This window comes from Sceloporus occidentalis, unplaced genomic scaffold (genome assembly GCF_023333645.1).
Source record: "Sceloporus occidentalis isolate IW3139 unplaced genomic scaffold, rSceOcc1.0.p SCAF_39, whole genome shotgun sequence".
In the NCBI taxonomy this organism is placed as follows: Eukaryota; Metazoa; Chordata; class Lepidosauria; order Squamata; family Phrynosomatidae; genus Sceloporus; species Sceloporus occidentalis.
Window position 1 is genome coordinate 2,110,106 of NW_028317019.1, and position 18,651 is coordinate 2,128,756.

At 41.5% G+C, this 18,651-nt stretch overlaps 1 protein-coding gene across 3 annotated transcripts in view; it reads right to left on the bottom strand.

Moving 5' to 3' along the window:
• LOC149290396 (uncharacterized) overlaps positions 1–18,651 on the bottom strand; it is a 186,141-nt gene that overhangs the window by 138,247 nt on the left and 29,243 nt on the right. For 2 of the 3 annotated variants that reach the window (XM_089489269.1, XM_089489267.1), the window contains one exon: positions 16,852–18,150. The exons of the other annotated variant lie outside the window; for it this stretch is intronic. In XM_089489269.1, the coding sequence (XP_089345395.1) occupies positions 17,333–18,150 (818 nt within the window). In that variant the 3' untranslated portion in view covers positions 16,852–17,332. Of the gene's footprint in view, positions 1–16,851; positions 18,151–18,651 lie in introns of those variants that run through there. 3 annotated transcript variants of the gene reach the window in all.

Consider the following 18,651-nt stretch of genomic DNA (forward strand, 5'->3'; position numbering starts at 1 on the left):
AGAGGATGCTTCATGCTGTGTGGCACCAGGAGATGACTCACAACCAATATAGTATACAGCTAAAAAGGCCAATGTCAATCTAGGTTCCATCAATACAAGTAAAGTTTCAAGATCAAGGGATGTAATAGTGCTACTCTATTTTGCTTTGGTCAGAATAATCCTGTGTCCAGTTCAGGGCCTCACAATTTAAAAAGGATGTTGTCAAGTTGGAACATGCGCAGAGGAAGGCAGCCAAAGTGGTGAAGGATCTTGAAACCATCAAGCCCTTTGAGGAGCAACAGTAAGAGCTCTTTGACAGTGCAACTCCCTTAGTTTCGTGGCATCCTCTTCCTTGGAGTTCTTTAAACAGAGGACGGATGGTGTTTGGAAATGTATTCCTGCATGGCAGAAGGGGATTGAACTGGATGGCCCTTATTGTCTATTCCAACTCTATGATTCTATAATTCTAGTGGAATAATAGCACCATGATAATTTAGCACAAAAGGGACCTCAGTCTTCGTAGAAAGGAGAATGGATTACGGTTCCTTACCCACAGAGGCCACATTCTGATAATTCTCCATCATCACATAACTGTACATCAGTCTCTGTTTCTTCGTCAACAGTTTCCATTCCTCCTCAGTGAAATATACTGCCACATCCGCAAAGGTTACCTGCAACAGAAAATAGCCCTCATCCAGAGAGTGACTAAGGAAAAGGGGAGGAAAGCACATGATGCATCCAAATATTTCATCACTTCAGAATTCAGTCCAGGAAATAAACTTTAAATTATGTTAGCAAGCAAAAACCTGCTGCCTTTCAAATCCAGTTTGTCTCAAATCCTTTTAATATAATATACTTAGGGAGCTGGACATGTTTAGCCTGGAGAAGACAAGGTTAAGAGGTGATATGATAGCCCTGTTTAAATATATGAAGGGATGTCATATTGAGGAGGGAGCAAGCTTGTTTTCTGCTGCTCCAGAGACTAGAACATGGAACAATGGATGCAAACTGCAGGAAAAGAGATTCCACCTGAACATTAGGAGGAACGTCCTGACAGTAAGGGCTGTTTGACAGTGGAACACACTCCTTCCTCAGAATGCAGTGGCATCTCCTTCCTTAGAAGTCTTTAAGATGAGGCTGGATGGCCATCTGACGTGTGATTGAGAGTTCCTGCGTGGCAGGGGGTTGGACTGGATGGCCCTTGTAGTCTCTTCCCACTCTATGATTCTAATATCATAAAAAATATAATTTAGGCCATTGCTGGGATATTGAAGATGTATTAGGATACTCACTATCCCAACACATACAGAACATTTAGCCACCAAAGAATTATAGTGCATTTAGAAATTTCTTGCCACATTTCAGAGGCAAACGTCATTTTTAATAACAGTTTTGGGGAGCACGCTGGGATTGAGGGCCAATGGGGCTACCCAATATTTAGATCCAGAGATGTTCCCCCATATCCTCCAACATTGCACAGATGGGAAAAGCAAGACACATGTGGACAAGCAATCCAGAAGGCGGTGAGGATGGCCAAAGTTGTTTATGAGGAAGGTCACAAAATGGGGAAGGGCACAGCAGTTTGCTTTAGCGTCAGCCTCCTGGGAAGGGCAATATCCTGCCTCCGTCTTTCCTCTCTTCTCCCTACTTTTGAGTTGATGGGGTGCAAACTGAATGGCACCCAGGAATTGAAGTGAGCTGAGAAGGGGGAAAGTGGGAGGAGGAGAGAGCAACCGGGAAATTTTTAAAAGCCGCTGAAAAAGTGGGGTGACAGAGGGTTAACCAGGACTGTCTCTGCCATATTGGGAGAATATGTTCTCCGCTTGCTTTCATGTTGTTGTGGGTTAAGGATTGGGTAACTCTAGAGGATGAAAGACTTCTGGAATTGGAAGGGGATGGGTTGAAATTTGGTTGGCATGCTTACTTGGCATATGGGAAATCCCAACAAAATAATTTTTTAATGGATCATTGTATTAGGAAACCCCTGTTAAAAATTTGGAACCATTACAAAGATAGAATCCTACCTAAATTGAACGGATGGGTCTCCCCTCATGAAATCTTCTTTAGAAAGGAAATGGCCAAAGACTCAAAATGGCATAATTATAATGATTTGTTGGAATTTCAGAAAGGAAATTGGGTAATTAAAACAAGAGAAAAACTACTGGAAGAAGGACGGAAAGGAACATGGTTCGCATACAGACAGATCTATGAACGATTTAGGTTAGATGAGAAAACATATGGTTTTGTAAGAAAGGAGGATGACCCTCATTTAGGAAAGATTTTGACCCTTGAAGAAAATAAATTAATTAGCAAAATCTATAAAACACTATTACAGTATGACACAGAAGAGGAGGTGGTAAAACACCAGATGATTAAATGGGCAAGGAGTGTCGGCCACCCTATATTACTTTCGCAATGGGAAAGAGTTTGGAAAAATGGATTTAGATATACAGCTTCTCAAAACTTGAGGGAGAATTTTTACAAAATGTTTTATCAATGGTATCTCTCATCAGACAAACTAGTAAAAATCTATAAAAACAATAGCAACAGATGCTGGAAATGTAAAAAGAATATTGGTGGTGGACGTGTGATTGGGCTAAAAAAATTTGGGCAATGATTAAGGATCAGCAAAATTTTAAATATCAATTTACATTTAAAACCCGAATGTTATCTTTTGGGTATATTTGGAGATGAAATTCCCTCTAAATATGGAAAATTTGTTTTTTATAAGGCTTCTCTTGCCCAGATATATTATGCTCAAGAATGGAAATGTAGTGATATTCCAACAAAGGAGGACTGGATGATAAAATTGTATGATGGAATAGAAATGGACAAATTAACTCAGACATTGAGGAATGAAAATAAGGGGAAATTAACGGAAGAATGGAGTGTGGTTATCAAATTTTTGAAAGAGAATTTGGGGAATGTCGCAGCTATTAATATACCTTGATTTGGTAAGATATAACCCATACTTCCTTCCTGTTAAATTTTAAGAAAGTCAATTAATCAAGTTAGTACATACTGGTAAGAAGGAAGCCAATTAGCGTGTAAGAATGAAGAGAGAATGAGATTTTGAAGAAGAGTGGAAGATAAGAAAAGTATAATTTGGAAGCCTAGAATTTTAGTTTAGAGAGCGCTTAGAGTAAGAAATTGGGACCATAACGAAGAGACGAAGAATCTATGGGTTAGGGAAGAAGGAGAGAAAGATTTAGATTAGTGTAGTTAAGAAGAAGTGAAGAAGAGTTAAGTAAATTTAGGGTTAGATAGATAAGTTGATAGATAGATGGAATGGGGAGTTTTTACACATATATAGCCCAATTTTATAATGAGTATCTTTATTATGTAATATGATCTATGTAAAGGTATAAATGGATAGGTGTGAATGTTATTTGTATGTTTATATATTTTGTATTGTTTTAATTTTAATAAATAAATAATAATTATATATAAAAAACGAAATTAATAGTCAAGAACTTCAACTCACCAAAGAATTCTTGTACCTTCGCAGCCTCTTTCTTTTAGAGCCCAACTCCCTCCGCTTGGCCTCTGTGTCGGCCATCAGGTGGGCAGGGGTCCTGGTGGTCTTACACTTGGGTCACTTCCAGCAAGAGAGGCCCCAAAGCCGTGTAGAAGGAAGCAGAGATGAGGTCCCTGAGAAAAGAGACCAGGGTTAGGACTGGCTTGGCAAGAAACCCTGCAGCACTCAAAGACACAGAGAATAGCATCCTGCTGGTGAGATACGCAGCTGACATATGCCTCCTTTGGGCCAATGCAGAGGTGGGCATCCCCTTCCTCCCTCTGCTCCAACCAAAGCGTCCTGGACCTAGCATAGATTCATTGCAGCTCCCCTACACAACAGTTACTCCATGCCCTATTAGAGTGGTGAAGGATGAGGGGATGGGGAATTGGAAAGGACCCTGGTTATGCCCCTGTAGCTAGATGTGAACTGACTGCATCATAAATAAATCATCTGCTGAAACCTCCAGAGGTCCCCAGTGCTTACCCCCAGCAGCATCCCCTGTCCAAAGAAGGCTGCATCCACACGGCAGAAATAAAACACTTTGACACCGCTTTAACCGCACAGTGCTATGGAATCCTGGGATTTTACCTATGAGACACTTAGCCTTACCTGCCAGAGAGCCCTGGTGCCACAACGAACTACAAATCCCAGGATTCCACAGGACGGAGCCAGGAGAGTTAAAGTGGTTTTGAACTGGATTATTTCTGTAGAGCAGACAGAGCCTGAATCAGTTGTAAAAGGGTAGAAGCACCCAAGTCTTGTTTTTACCCTCCAAATAATGGTTTTCCTTTAAAAAAATAAGTAGTTTGTTTTAGTCTGTAATCCTTACTTTTGTTGTTCTTGTTTCTTTCTATTTTTATTTGGTCATTTGAGATGGCTTCCTTCTTCCCTGAAAATCTCTTTATAAGTAACTGGGGAGACTTTTAAAACCTCCCAAAGGAGCTACTTTTGGCCTTTTGTGGGGACAAGCCTCCTCTTAGAAGCCAAAGCCCAATGTTTGTGGAGAAGAAGAATAAGGCTTGTATTAAAACTATCTTCCCTATTTCTGATCCCTTTTAAAACCCATGCTCCCCAGAAGGAGCAGAGCTGTGTAATAAGAAAACCCTCCCAGAGAAGAGACACAAAAGACACACAAAGAGACACACTTCCTTCCTTTTGGCCCAAGGAGCCAGGCCTCCTTCCCTCTCTGGAGCCTCAGGAGAGAAAGAGAAGCCTCTGTTCAACTGAGGCCTCAGAGAAGGTTCTGGAACATTATTCCGCACAGTCACAAGCAGAACAAAATGGCTGCCAGAACACAAAATGGCTGCCTCTGTCTCAGAGCTTGGCAGATGGCAGTCTGAGGCCTTCAGGGAACCCAAAATGGAGGACGAAAGAACCCCAACCAGGATTTCCAAACCTTAACAACACCTAAAATGTCAAACCAAAAGAACATTCCCAGAGTTCCATAGCACTGAGCCATGGCCATTACAGTGGTGCAGAACAAGAATGCCCAGCGATGGTGGCATTAATGATGATTAAGGTCTGGCAGCAGCTACATCCTCCCCCAAGGCCTGACATCATCATCATCATCATCATCATCATCATTGCTACAGCATGAGAGCCACCATTAATAGCATTGAAATCCCCTTTGGGGAGTCATACTCTCCCTCCTTCAGAGAGAGTGGGCCTTGCCTAGAAGGACTGCTGGGCCTCCTTCCTCCCCACCTTAATGGCAGTGGCCAAAGAGAAGCAGCAGCAGAAGAAGACCCAAGCCAGGCCCAGCCAGACCTCAGGGCAGCAGTGAAGCCTAGTGGTTCCAGGCCTTGTCTCTCTGCAGTAGCTTCACTCCCCCCCTCACTTTCCTGTCTCTCTGTCTCCTTCTCCCTCTAAAACCCTGCTCCTTTCTCCTTACTCACTCTTCCGCGCGCAGAGCTAAATAGAGAAGCAGAAGCTCCCCCTCTTTTTGAGGCTGGCCAATGGGGGCAGAGCAGCTGGAAGACCCCACCCCCCTGCCCCAGACTCACATTTTGTGTTCCACCCTCTTCCAAACCTAGCCCCCACCTCCAATTCCCACAGTCTATGTCCCACAGGTAACAATCCCTCTGAGGCTGAGAGAGTGTGACTTGCCAAGGGTCACCTAAGTCCAAAACACACTGCAACAATAATCCAATCTGAGACCGCTTTAATTGCCCTGGCTCAATGCTAGGGAATTCTGGGAAATGTAGTTTTGTGAGACATTGAGCCTTCTCTGTCAGAGGGCTCCGGTGCCACAATAAACTCCATTTCCCAGGATTCCCTAGCATTGGGCCAGGGCAGTTAAAGCGCTCTCAAACTGGACTATTGCTGCCCTGTGTTTTGGACCTTTCTTGGCCGCAAACTGTCCATAGCCTGCAATGCATCTCCTAATTCTGTTGGCAGTTCCTCCCTCCCAACACTTTCTCATTTCCCCCCAAAACCTGAGCAAAGCTGGCAGATGGAAAGAGGTTTTAAAGCAGCATTTAAATCTGCCATATTTGTTTTTAAAAGACTAAATGTCCCAAATGCTATTATCAGTTTTGTAGCTATTATTACAGAAAGACGTAGAGTGCAAACTCCTCAAGTACCTTTATTTTCTGGAGTGAGATGGGCTTTTCAATTGACTCACTGTGATGATCTCCGGTGGTCCAAGCAGCCAAACCGTGGCCCTGTAATAATAATAATAATAATAATAATAATAATAATAATAATAATAATAATAGTTTTATACCCCTCTCTTCAGCCAAAAGGCTATCAGAGTGGATTACAAATTGTTAATTAGACATTTAGACATTATGGCTCTTAGCCCAGAAGACCCTTAAACTCCTCAAATCTCGCTGCCTCCATCCAGTGAATCATAAAAGGGCTTCCATTAACCTTGACTGGGACCAGTTAAGGAACCTTATTTCTACTTCTTTACTGATCTTCCCAAGCGTCAACCGAGCCAAAACACGTGTAAAAGGAGCGTCGAGTTGTAGATACTCTAAGGAGGTATCTATTATAAATGATAAAATATAACTGAAATATAAGTCTTACAAGATATTAAGAATCTTGCAGATACAATATTTGTAAGTATATAATATTCAATTCATACAAGCTATTAAAATAATAAATAGACCTAAGTGTCCAATTCTGAGACTAACTTCCAAGATCAACTCTCTCTCTCTCGATCTCCAACCGACACAATTCCCCCAACTGTCTCTTGGTCTCTCAGGCCTTATATCTCCTTCTCACGGAAGCTTCCAGAAGGACCTTCATCTTGCTCTCTGATTGGTCAAGTGAGCCTTCTGTAGCAGTGATGTCACTCTGCATTTGCATAAACCTCCCTTTTCTGCCTGAAGAAGACCTCCATAGACTGGAGCCCAGTCATTACACAAACTGCCTAACGACGACTAAACCGCTTCTAAACTGCGTCCAAACCGCTCCTAGTCTCCTGGACGCTCAGAAACGCCTCACAAACGAAGCCGGAAGTGGCGTACCGTAAGTGGAGATACAAGATGCGCGGCTTAAGGAAAGCTATAGCGTCGGGCAACAGCGCCATAATGGAGTCAATGAGCGCTAGCTGTCAAGACAAAGAATGAGAAGCAATTTTGGGGCGATCTATTCTGCCTCCTTTGGATTCTACTATTCTTTCAGAAATGCTTTTTCCTTTTTAATTTCCTGTCTGATTTTAACTCTTAAGGTTCCTCCTTTTTCCCTGGCAGCAATGAAGTTTGGGGCTAGATATATTACCGATATTGCTGTTGATTGCTTTCAGGACGCCCTCATTTAGTTACAGTTTTGTTGTCTATATTTTTACCGAATTGAATTTTAAACCTTTTACATGCAAGATTATTATGTAATTTACTTGTGTTGTACTTTTATTACGCTGTTCGTACAGCTGTATTGCATTTCTAACATTTTGTAAGCAAATGGCCTTTGGTCTAAGTATTAATAACGGATTGATTGCTAATGTTATAACTGCAAGGCTTAATTGATTTGTTGCTTCAACTGGCAAAGATTGCAGGGGAATCACTCTCTACTCTGCATCCTCCATCTGGCTAGAAACAAGGAGGCTAAATGACATCTTCTTCATCCTGTCTCTCCAAGGAAGAGGAAAAGAATATTTATCTCAGTTCCCAATGATCTGGGAATAGCCTGTTTAAAATGTCCATCTTCATTTCCACACAGGAAATTATATATATATATATATATATATATATATATATTAAATAATGTTTATTAAAAATTTAAAACATATAAAAACAACATTTGACGATCATCCATAATATATCATAACACAAAACTACTACCTGTCATGTTTATGTTCTCAAACATTACTTCCTTACTGTCTGACTATCTCTTTATCCCATCCTTTTCTAGTTTAAATTATCTATTAAACAATAATAATTATGCTTGTTCTAATTATGCTTGTTCCTACAATTACATTTCCCCCATCGTCTTCATTTCATATGTATAATTATCATAACGAGTCCTCTCTAAATTACATATCATTAGAGTTAACCAATATACGCATATACATTCTGTCAGCTGTTATCACCCTGAGAAACAAAACCTTTACTTCCACTTGAACTTAATCTATACCCAGAACAGCATTTCCCCCCATTCTTTTTGGAGAAAGAGCATAATGTCATTCCAATCTTCTTTATATACATTCTTGGATCCATTCCTGATTTCTCTCGAGAGCTTGTCCATCTCCATCGTGTCTAATAACTTGAACATCCAGTCATCCTTAGTATCGATTTCTTTCAGCTTCCATTTCTGGGCGCAGAGTATTCTTGCCGCTGATAACATATAAAATAATATTTTACCATATTTACTCTCTAAATGAAGATCAGTTATATTTAACACAAAGACTTCAAGTGAGAACTTCAGAGTTATGGCAGTTATTTTCTTGACTTCAAAGAAGATTGATTTCCAAGGTTTACATGCTTCCCGACAAGTCCACCGCATGTGAGAGATTCAGCCTTGCTCTTTCCCACATTTCCAACACAGGTTGGTACAATTACTATACATTTTGCTGATCTTAAGGGGAGTTAGGTACCATCGGAAGTAGACCTTGCAATAGTTTTCTCTAAGGTTCTGGCTATAGGTATATTTCAGTCGCTTTATCCACCTATATTCCCATTGGTCCAAATCAATAGAAAAACCAAAATTTTGGGACCACTTAATCATATTGTCTTTGACAACTTCTTCTTCCATATACATTTTAAGAATACATTTATACAGTCTTGACAATAAGGCATCTTTATTTAGCATTAACTCCCGCTCTAACTCAGAATCTACTTTACCAATTTCATACTGTTTTTGCCCATAAGAAATCGTTCCCTTAGCTGTCTGCAAAAGAACCACGATATTTGATACCCTTCTTCAGTAAGGTTTTCCCATGTCTTTATCTCATATCCATTATTATTTATCACCATCAAATCTTCATATATAATCCAACTCTCTTTCTTAGGGTTATATTTAAAAAGGGCTTCATGGGCAGATGCCCAAAGGGGGATTTTAGGACATATTGGTTTTTGGTATTCTTTCCAAGTTCTGAGTAGAGCGTGTCTCACAATGTGATTATTAAAGTCCCGGTTTACTTTATCCTTGTCATAAAGTAGGAAGGCAGTCCAGCCAAATCTCAAATTCACGCTTTCCAGATTTAATAAATCCTCATCTTTTAGAATGATCCAATCTTTTAACCACGACAGACAGGCTGCATCGTAATATACTTTGAGATCTGGCATGGCAAGTCTCTCTCTTGAACCCTGAAGGTATTTCATTTTCACTCTTGCTTTCTTACCCTTCCGGATAAACTTAGACAAGCCCTTTTGCCATCCTACAAATGGCTTTTCATTTACAATAGTTGGGATAGATTGAAATAAAGAAAGAAATCTTGGCAATATATTCATTTTGACCACAGCAATTCTTCCCAACAGTGATAGATACAAGTTTTTCCAATTTCCTAAATCCTTTTTAACACTGGACCACAATCTTTCATAGTTATTCGGGAATAAATCAGAGACCCAAATTCCTAGATATTTAGTTCTTTTACTTGAGTTAAAACCTGTAATTGATTCTAACTCTTTTACTTCTGATATCGTCATATTTTTAGTTAGTATCGTTGTTTTATCTCTATTTAATTTCAGTCCTGAAATTAATTCAAAATCATTGAATACCTTTATTAGTGCTTTAGAGTCATTAATAGGATCACGAATAGTTACCATAAGGTCATCTGCAAATTCCCGGGTTTTGTGTTCAGTTCCTTTAATCTTTATTCCCTTAATCTTCAAGTTATTCTTACATTTTGTAACAGCACTTCCATAATCGCCACAAAAAGTAAAGAGACAAAGGCCATCCCTGCCTGGTACCTTTGTAGATGTTTATCATTTCAGATCTCTCTCCGTTCACATTAAGTCTTGCATGTTGCTTTTGATATATGGCTTGTACCCAACTTAAAATCCTATCCCCCAGTTCCAACTTTTGCATGACACCAAATAACAAATTCCATGAAACGTTATCAAAAGCCTTTTCAATATCAAAAAAGGCAGCCGATTTCTTATCAATATTAATTTCGTGATACTCAATCAAATCTCCAAAATACCTAATGTTATCTTTAATATATCTTTTGAGGATGAACCCTCTTTGATCTCTATGTATCACTAATGGTACTATTTCTTTAATTCTCTCTGCCAAGATACTTGCATACAGCTTATAGTCATTATTGAGTAGAGAAATCAATCAAGTAGACCCTTGCTTTAAATCATCCAATACTTTAGCATCCAGTTGCATTTCCTGTTGTTGAATTAAAAAAGCAGATTTTTCTTCTAATATTTGAGACTTTTCTTCCAATTTGTCAATTCATTTGGTAACTTGACTTATTTCTTTAGCGACTTCCTCCAGAGATAGTTTGATTTCTCTTAATTCTGTCTTCAATTCTGATTTCACATCCTCTTTCAGATCTCTCTTTAAACTATGATTCTATGATTCTGAGATCACAATGGGACAATCTCAGTGCTTCTGTTAAGGATCACAATAGTCCTGTCTCAATCTTTCAGGTAAAGAACACCTGCCTGAAGTCTATAAACCCATCTTAATCCTTCAGGGAAGAAACATCAGCCTAAAGTCACAATGAGTTAGTGTCAGTCCTGCAGATAAGGAGCATCAGTCTGAGATCGCAATGGGCCAGTCTCATTCATTCAGGTAAGGAGGACCAGTCTTAAGTCACAATGGGCCCATCTCAATCTCTCAGGCAACAAGAATCAGTCTGAGGTTACAATGAGCCATTCCCAATCTTTCAGGAAAAAGCATCAGCCTGAAGTCACAATAGTCCTATCTCAATCTATCAAGAAAAGAGCATCAGCCTGAGGTCGCAATATGACAGTAGCTCAGGCAAAGAGCATCAGCCTGAAGTCACACTGCACCAGTCTCAATCTCTCAGGCAATGAGGGTCAGGCTAAGGTCGTAATGGAGCAGTATCAATCCTCCAGGTCTGAAGTGACAATAGTCCCATCTCATTCCTGCAGGTAAGGAGCACCAGCCTTAAGTCACAATAGTCCCGTCTCAATCTATCAGGCAAGCAGCCTCAAACTGAAGTCACAATGGGCCAATCTCAATGCTTCAGGTAAAGAGCATGAGCCTGAAGTCATAATAGTCCCATCTCAGTCTTTCAGGCAAAGAACCTCAGGGTGAGATCACAATAGTCCTGTCTCAATCCTTCAGGTAAGGAGCAGCAGACTGAGGTCACAATGGGACAGTCTCAATCTCTAAGGCAAGGAGCATCAGCCTGCAGTTGGAATGTGAGATCCAGAGTCAGTTCTGTGCTCAAAAAATCAAACTCATTTGAAACAATAGAAGCTTTATTGATGGATACAGGCAGAAACATCCATTAACACCTTTTTGCAAAGTCTGAAGTCCAAAGGAACTTGCTCAACCCCTCTCTAAGCCAGCCCCCAATTTCCAAGCTAAAGCAACACAAGCGGAGGTTGCATAGATACCAAGGTTGTCTATTCTTCTCTTCCCTTCTCCCAGACAGCCTCACCTTGAAGAGCGGTGTTCCCAAGCCAGCTTCACTCCTCCTTGAGAACCAGTCTCCAGCTGCAGCCCCAGCCCCTCTCCAAACGCCCTCCTTCATCTAAAAGCCACTCCATCATCTGTCTTTCTAACATTTCCCACTACATGCTTTCTATAACCCATCACTCTATACTACCTACTATGAACTATAACTATAACTCCTACTTTAACTCCAATAATCAAATCCTAATATTTTTACTCTTTATGACAGAACCCTTATACACTGTGTCTGTAACTCAATGGACCAGTCCCAATCCTTCAGGTATACAGCACCAGTCTGAAGTCACAATTTTCCCATCTCAATCTTTCAGGCAAGGAACATCAGCCTGAGGTTGCAATGGGCCAGTCTCAATCCTTTGGGTAAAGAGCACCACCCTGAAGTCACAATACTACCATCTCAATCCTTCATCCAAGGAGCATCAGACTGAAGTCACAATGGGCCAGTTTCAATCTCTCAGGCAACGAGAATCAGCGTCAGGTTGCAATGGTCACGTCTCAAACCTTCAGGTAAGCAGCATTAGCCTAAATTCACAATGGTCCCATCTCATTGCTGCAGGCAAGAAGCATCAACCTGAGGTCGCAATGAGCCAGTCTCATTCAGGGAAGGAGCACCAGCCCGAAGTCACAATATGTCATGAATCCCTTTATACTTGCATTTATTCATTTGAAATGAAATACTGAAACAGGTATGCAACCTGTCCGTCTCCGACTGATGCAGTGACTAAGGATGGCGTCTCTGCTCTGAATGCCTGTCTTAATGCAGTAATGGATTAGATGAGGGAAAACAAACTCAAATGGAATCCAGGTAAACAGAGGAACTTGTAATAGGGACCCCTAATCCGGGAATGAAGTTATGTCATCCAGTTCTGGATGGGGTCACACTTCCCCTGAAAGACTCTGTCTACAGTTTGAGAGTGCTCCTGGATTCATCACTTCATCTGACGGCTCAAATGGATGCAAAGGTCAGGAGCACTTGTTATCAGCTTCGGCTGATACTCCAACTGTGCAGCTTCCTGGAGCAGGGAGGCCTTGAAACAGTAGTACATGCATTGTTCACCTCTCTGCTCGATTTCTGCAACACACTCTACATGGGGCTACCCTTGTGCCAAGTTTGGAAACTTCAATTGGTACAAAATATGGCATCCAGGTTGGACTGCCCATTAGTTTCCGAGCAAGATACAAGGTGTTGGTATTAGCCTTTAAAGCCCTCCATGGCTTGGGTCCTGACTACTTGAGGGAGTGCCTCCTCCCATACAATCCACCCACAGACTCAGGTCCTCTGGGAAGAACCTGCTTCAACTCAAGAAGACCAGACTTTAGGCGGTCACCCAGACGTCCTTCTCACCAGCTGTACCCAGGCTCTGGAACGACCTCCGGATGAGATCCGTCATATTTCCACCTTGGAAGCCTTTAGGAAGGCTATTAAGATGGATCTCTTTCCAGACTAGATTAGATCTATTGACTTGCCTCTCCCTCCCCCTGACCCTTACTCTTGCCATCGTTACTGTTATGGAAACTGTTATCTATCGTTCCTGTTCTCCCCTCTCACCTTTAGAAAATGATCCAATTCTTGCCCGAAAAAACCGTTTTAATGTATTGTGTTTTGGATGATTTAAATTTTCTTGCTGTTTAATAGCTTTTTAAGGGTTGATGAATGTTTTTATAATTGGGAGAAGGGCTTGGGTTTTTGGAATTTGAATTGTATTTCTTAATTTGTATGTTATTTTATTACTGTAATTCGCTTTGATTCATTTAAGAAAAGGTGGAATATAAATAAATTTATTATTATTATTATTATTATTATTATTATTATTACGTCCCTGCAATGGGCCAGTCTCAATGTTTCAGGCAAAAAGCATCAGCCTCAGGTTCCAATGGTCACGTCTCAAACCTTCAGGTAAGCAGCATTAGCCTAAATTCACAATGGTCCCATTGCATTGCTGCAGGTAAGAAGCACCAGCCTGAAGTCACAATATGTCACGAATCACTTTATTCATGCATTTCTTCATTTAGGGATCCATGCCATAAGGGTCATAGGTTTAGGATTAAATTAGAGTTCAGATAGGTGGGATTTATGGTGGGTTAAAATAATATGTTTTAATATGTGCTTTAATTAAAGATACTAGAAAGAGGTAGGGAGATCATGGCTAAAGAATGTGATTGTTTGCTAGGATTGAAATGTGTGGGAATCATCCTTCTAACAGAGGCTTGGGTTTAAAAGACTGGTCTCTGTCAAAGGAGGGGGAACATGGAGAGTTATTGGTATTTTTATATTGTATTATGTTGTTATGGGGTTATGCTTATTATCTTTTCACATGGTATCATACTAGACTGGGATTGATGGGATATATATATATATATATATATATATATATATATATAACGTTAATTAAAACTGTTGTGTGGCTGAGTTCTGTGGTCCAAGGCCTGAGATCACAATGGGCCAGTCTCAATCCTTCAGGAAAGGAGCATCAACTTGAAGTCAAATGGGCCATTCTCAATCCTTTGGGGAAAGAGCTTCAGCCTGAGGATGCAAAGGGCCAGCGTCAATCCTTCAGGTAAAGAGCACAAGACTTAAGTCACAATAGTCCCGTCTAAATCATTCAGGAAAGGAGCATCAGGTTTAAAAGACTGGTCTCTGTAAAAGGAGGGGGAACATAGAGAGTTATTGGTATTTTTATATTGTATTATATTGTTATGAGTTTATGCTTATTATATTTTCATATGGTATCATACTAGATTGAGATTGATGGGGTTTCATATTATATATATATATATATATATATATATATATATATATATATATATATATATATTTAATCATGAATCCTGGATGGGAGAACACTGCGCGGGAACAGGCTATCCAATTAATTAGCTTTATTGGTTAATGGGGTGGGGTTAATTGATATGGTTATAAAAGTGATATGTTTATACTTTCATTCCTGACAAAAAAGTCACTTCTATTGCATTTATCTTCAATACAAGCTCTTCCTTTTTCAAAGTACTTCCTTTTGTGTTGCAAGAGGGGCTGCAATTAGGAGCCTGACAAATATCTATCTCCCCTTCCATTCACCCTGCTATCCCAACATAGTCAAATGGAATCCAGGTAAAACGGAGGTACTTGTAAGAGGGACCTTAATCTGGGAATGGAGTTATATCAGCCAGTTCTGGATGGGGTCACACTGGAAAGGCTCTGTCTGCAGTTTGGGAGTGCTCCTGGGTTCATCACTTCATCTGATGGCTCAGGTGGATGCAAAGGTCAGGAGCACTTGTTATCAGTTTCGGCTGATATGCCAACTGCGCCGCTTCCTGGAGCAGGGAGACTTTGAAACAGTAGTACATGCGATGGTCACCTCTCGGCTAGACCTCTGTAACGCACTCTACATGGGACTACCCTTGTGCCAAGTTCAGAGACTTCAATTGGTACAGAATATGGCAGCCAAGTTGGTTATGGGCACTTCTAGAACTGCCCACATTACAAGGGTTCTTAAATCCCTCACTTGCTGCCCATTAGTTTCCTGACAAGATACAAAGTATTGGTTTTAACCCGTAAAGCTCTCCATGGCTTGGGTCCTGACTACTTGAGGGAGAGCCTCCTCCCATACAATCCATCCGGAGACTGAGGTCCTCTGGGAAGAACCTGCTACAACTCAAGAAGACCAGACTTTCAGCAGTGACCCAGAGGTCCTTCTCATCAGCTGCTCCCAGGCTCTGGAACGACCTCCGGATGAGGTCCATCGTATTTCCACTTTGGAAGCCTTTAGGAAGGCTATTAAGATGAATCTCTTCCAGCAGGCCTTTTCAGACTAGATTATATCTATTGACTTGCCTCCCCCTCCCCCTGACCCTTACCCTTGCAATCTTTACTATTATGGAAATTGTTATTGATGTATCATTCCTGCCTTCCCCTCTCACCTTCAGAAAATGACCCATTTCCTGCCCGAAAAATCTTTTTTACTGTATTGTGTTTTGGATGTTTTACATTTTCTTGCTGTTTATTAGCTTTTTAGGGGTTGATTAATACTTCTTATAATCGGGGGGAGGGTTGGGAGTTTTGGAATTTTAATTGTATTTCTGAAATTGTATGTTATTTTATTACTGTAATCTGCTTTGATTCCTTTGAGAAAAGGCAGAATATAATTAAATAATAATAACAACATCCCTTCAAGGGGCTCTAATGCCCTTTCACTATGCTCCCAGAACCGGGGGGGGGGGGTGTTTCTCGGGCTGTGGGTCTCTCTCTTGGTCCTCCTCTGCAGGGTTGTTGTGAAGGAAAAGGTAAGTATGTGAGGGGGGTGTCCAATCCAGATCCTGTGAGCCTCTAAACCTAGTTCCCAGGTTGCCAGGGGATTGCCAGAGCTTTGAGATCTTCTGTCTCACTTCTCTTGGCTTTGGCCTAGATTTTAGCTCTTCTCCCCCACCCCAGACCCCCGTCCCCCAGGACTCCAGAGAAAACTTCTCTCCCCCCCCCCCAAAAAAAAATGTTGCTTCCAATGCTATTGAACCCTATCCTGTGTGATGCTTTCTATTTGGCACAAAACCCTTCTCCAAATGAGGCATCAGAAAGGTCTCTCCTCTGCCCCAATTTCCAGGAGGGAGGGAGCTCTCTCCAAGGGTCCCCCCTGCCCCCTTTTAACATAATAACCCCCCAAACACCTGGGCCCTAAGGAATCTCCCGAGGAGGGGGCAGGGAAGGAAAGAGGGAGAGGAGGCCTGGCAGGACCCCTGCCTTTCTTTGGAGGGAGAAGAGGGGCTTCCTTCCTTCTAATAACCCCCAAGTGTCCCCCAGAAGATGCTCCAGCCATTCCTCTGAATCAACAAGGGTTCTCCCCACTTTCCTCCCTCCCTCAGAACAGATTGTGAGGGCAGCAATGGCTTCAGGGGCTGAGACTGCGCATGAGCAGATGCCCCCAAAGGCCCCTCCTCAGCATGCGCAGGGATTGCCAGGGCAAAGCTGCTGTTACTTATTCCACTGGCGGCCTTTGCGGGAAAGGAAGGTATGCGCCGGGGGGTCAGCGGCCTCCCCTTCCTTCCCTCCTTTCTTCCTTTGAAGAGACCGCAATGGAGCCCAAGGTGCAGAGCTGGACTCAGGAGGGAAAGTCAGGAAAGGAAGGCTCTGATTTGGAAATAAAGCTCTCTCTGTGTATCCTGTATGTTTGTGTGTGTATTTGCCTCTGCTGGGCAATGGAGCTGAGGACTGAGTAGAGAAGAAAGGTTCAGTTTGGGCAAATTCAGAACTTCTGTGCATCAAAGAGTCCAGTGTGTTGAAACAGCAAAGAACTTTATTGAGAAAACATAGAAATTCAGTTTTTAATCCAGAACTGCCCACTCCAACCCAAACAATATATTAAAACCCCAAAACCTAAAATATCACTCTTCCAAATATAGCCCCCACCTCCAATTCTCACAGTCTATGCCCCTCAGGTAACAAGGCCCCCTTTGCCATTCCCACAAACTAGCCCTTTCTTTTAATACTGGACTCCAAATTTCTTCAGCCAACATCCCACAAATTCCAAAAGCTATCATTCCCATAACTCATATATAACAACTCCCAGCCCCCCAACTACCTAACCAATACCACGACCCACAATTTACAACCCAAAGTAATTATCTACATATACTGTTACCAATAAAAACCCAAACTTAACAAAATACAACCTTAAAACATAGACATATAGATAGACAAAGCTTACAAACAAAATCACAAAGGCCTTTCCTTAGCACCACTTGAATGAAAATATATTTTTTATATTCCTTATTGACAAAAAGAATATTAGTTCACTGTTGGGATTTGTGTGGCTTCTCTCCCTTGTGGACTTTCTGATGTGTCACTAGATTTGACCTCTGAGAAAAACATTTCCCACAATGCTGGCATTTGTATGGCTTCTCTCCTGTGTGGACTCTCTGATGTTTCACTAGGTCTGGCTTCTGAGAACAACATTTCCCACAATGCTGGCATTTGTATGGCTTCTCTCCATTGTGGACTCTTTGATGCATGAAAAGGACTGACTTGTAGGCAAAACATTTCCCACAATGCTGGCATTTGTATGGCTTCTCTCCTGTGTGGACTCTCTGATGTTTCACTAGGTCTGACTTCGAATAAAAACATTTTCCACAATGCTGGCATTTGTATGGCTTCTCTCCTGTGTGGCCTCTCTGATGTATCATTAGGTGTGCCTTTGAAGAGAAACATTTCCCACAATGCTGGCATTTGTATGGCTTCTCTCCTGTGTGGCCTCTCTGATGTATCACTAGGTGTGCCTTTGAAGAGAAACATTTCCCACAATGCTGGCATTTGTATGGCTTCTCTCCTGTGTGGACTCTCTGATGTATCACTAGGTGTGCCTTTGAAGAGAAACATTTCCCACAATGCTGACATTTGTATGGCTTCTCTCCTGTGTGGACTCTCTGATGTCTCACTAGGTCTGACTTTGAAGAAAAACCTTTCCCACAATGCTGGCAATTGTATGGTTTCTCTCCTGTGTGGACTCTCTGATGTATCACTAGGTGTGACCTCCGAGAAAACCTTTTCCCACAATGCTGGCATTTGTATGGCTTCTCTCCTGTGTGGACTCTCTCATGATTCAAATGTTTTTCTGTAAAGAACGACAATGACAGATAAGACTGAAAATCAGAGTTAAGAGAGGAGGGTGTTACCCCACAATTTAGCCCTCATTAACCCCTCCTTATTAGAGATGAAATTAAGAAAGTTGCTGTAAGTAACTCAAGCATGACCCTGCTGCTTATGCCCCTAAATCCATGTACTGATCGTATTCTTACTCATAGGAGCTAGCAAAGAATGGGGACTGCCTTGAGGGAATCAGTGGAAGCAGATAGTCAAAGGACTGTTGCAAAAATATTCTATTAACCATGTGCAAAAATACTTTGATTGACAGGTGTCATCACATCCTGTGAGACTGCCATTGAGTCCCGAGTCAGAGCCAAGACATGATGCAAGCTAACTGCAGAGGTTCCTTCATGCTGTTTGGCACCAGGAGATGACTCACAATCAATACAGTATGCAGCTCATATACGGATTGGTGTGGATTGCACTGGAATTGTATGTACAAGAGATGGTGAAATTGATGGAAGTCGGA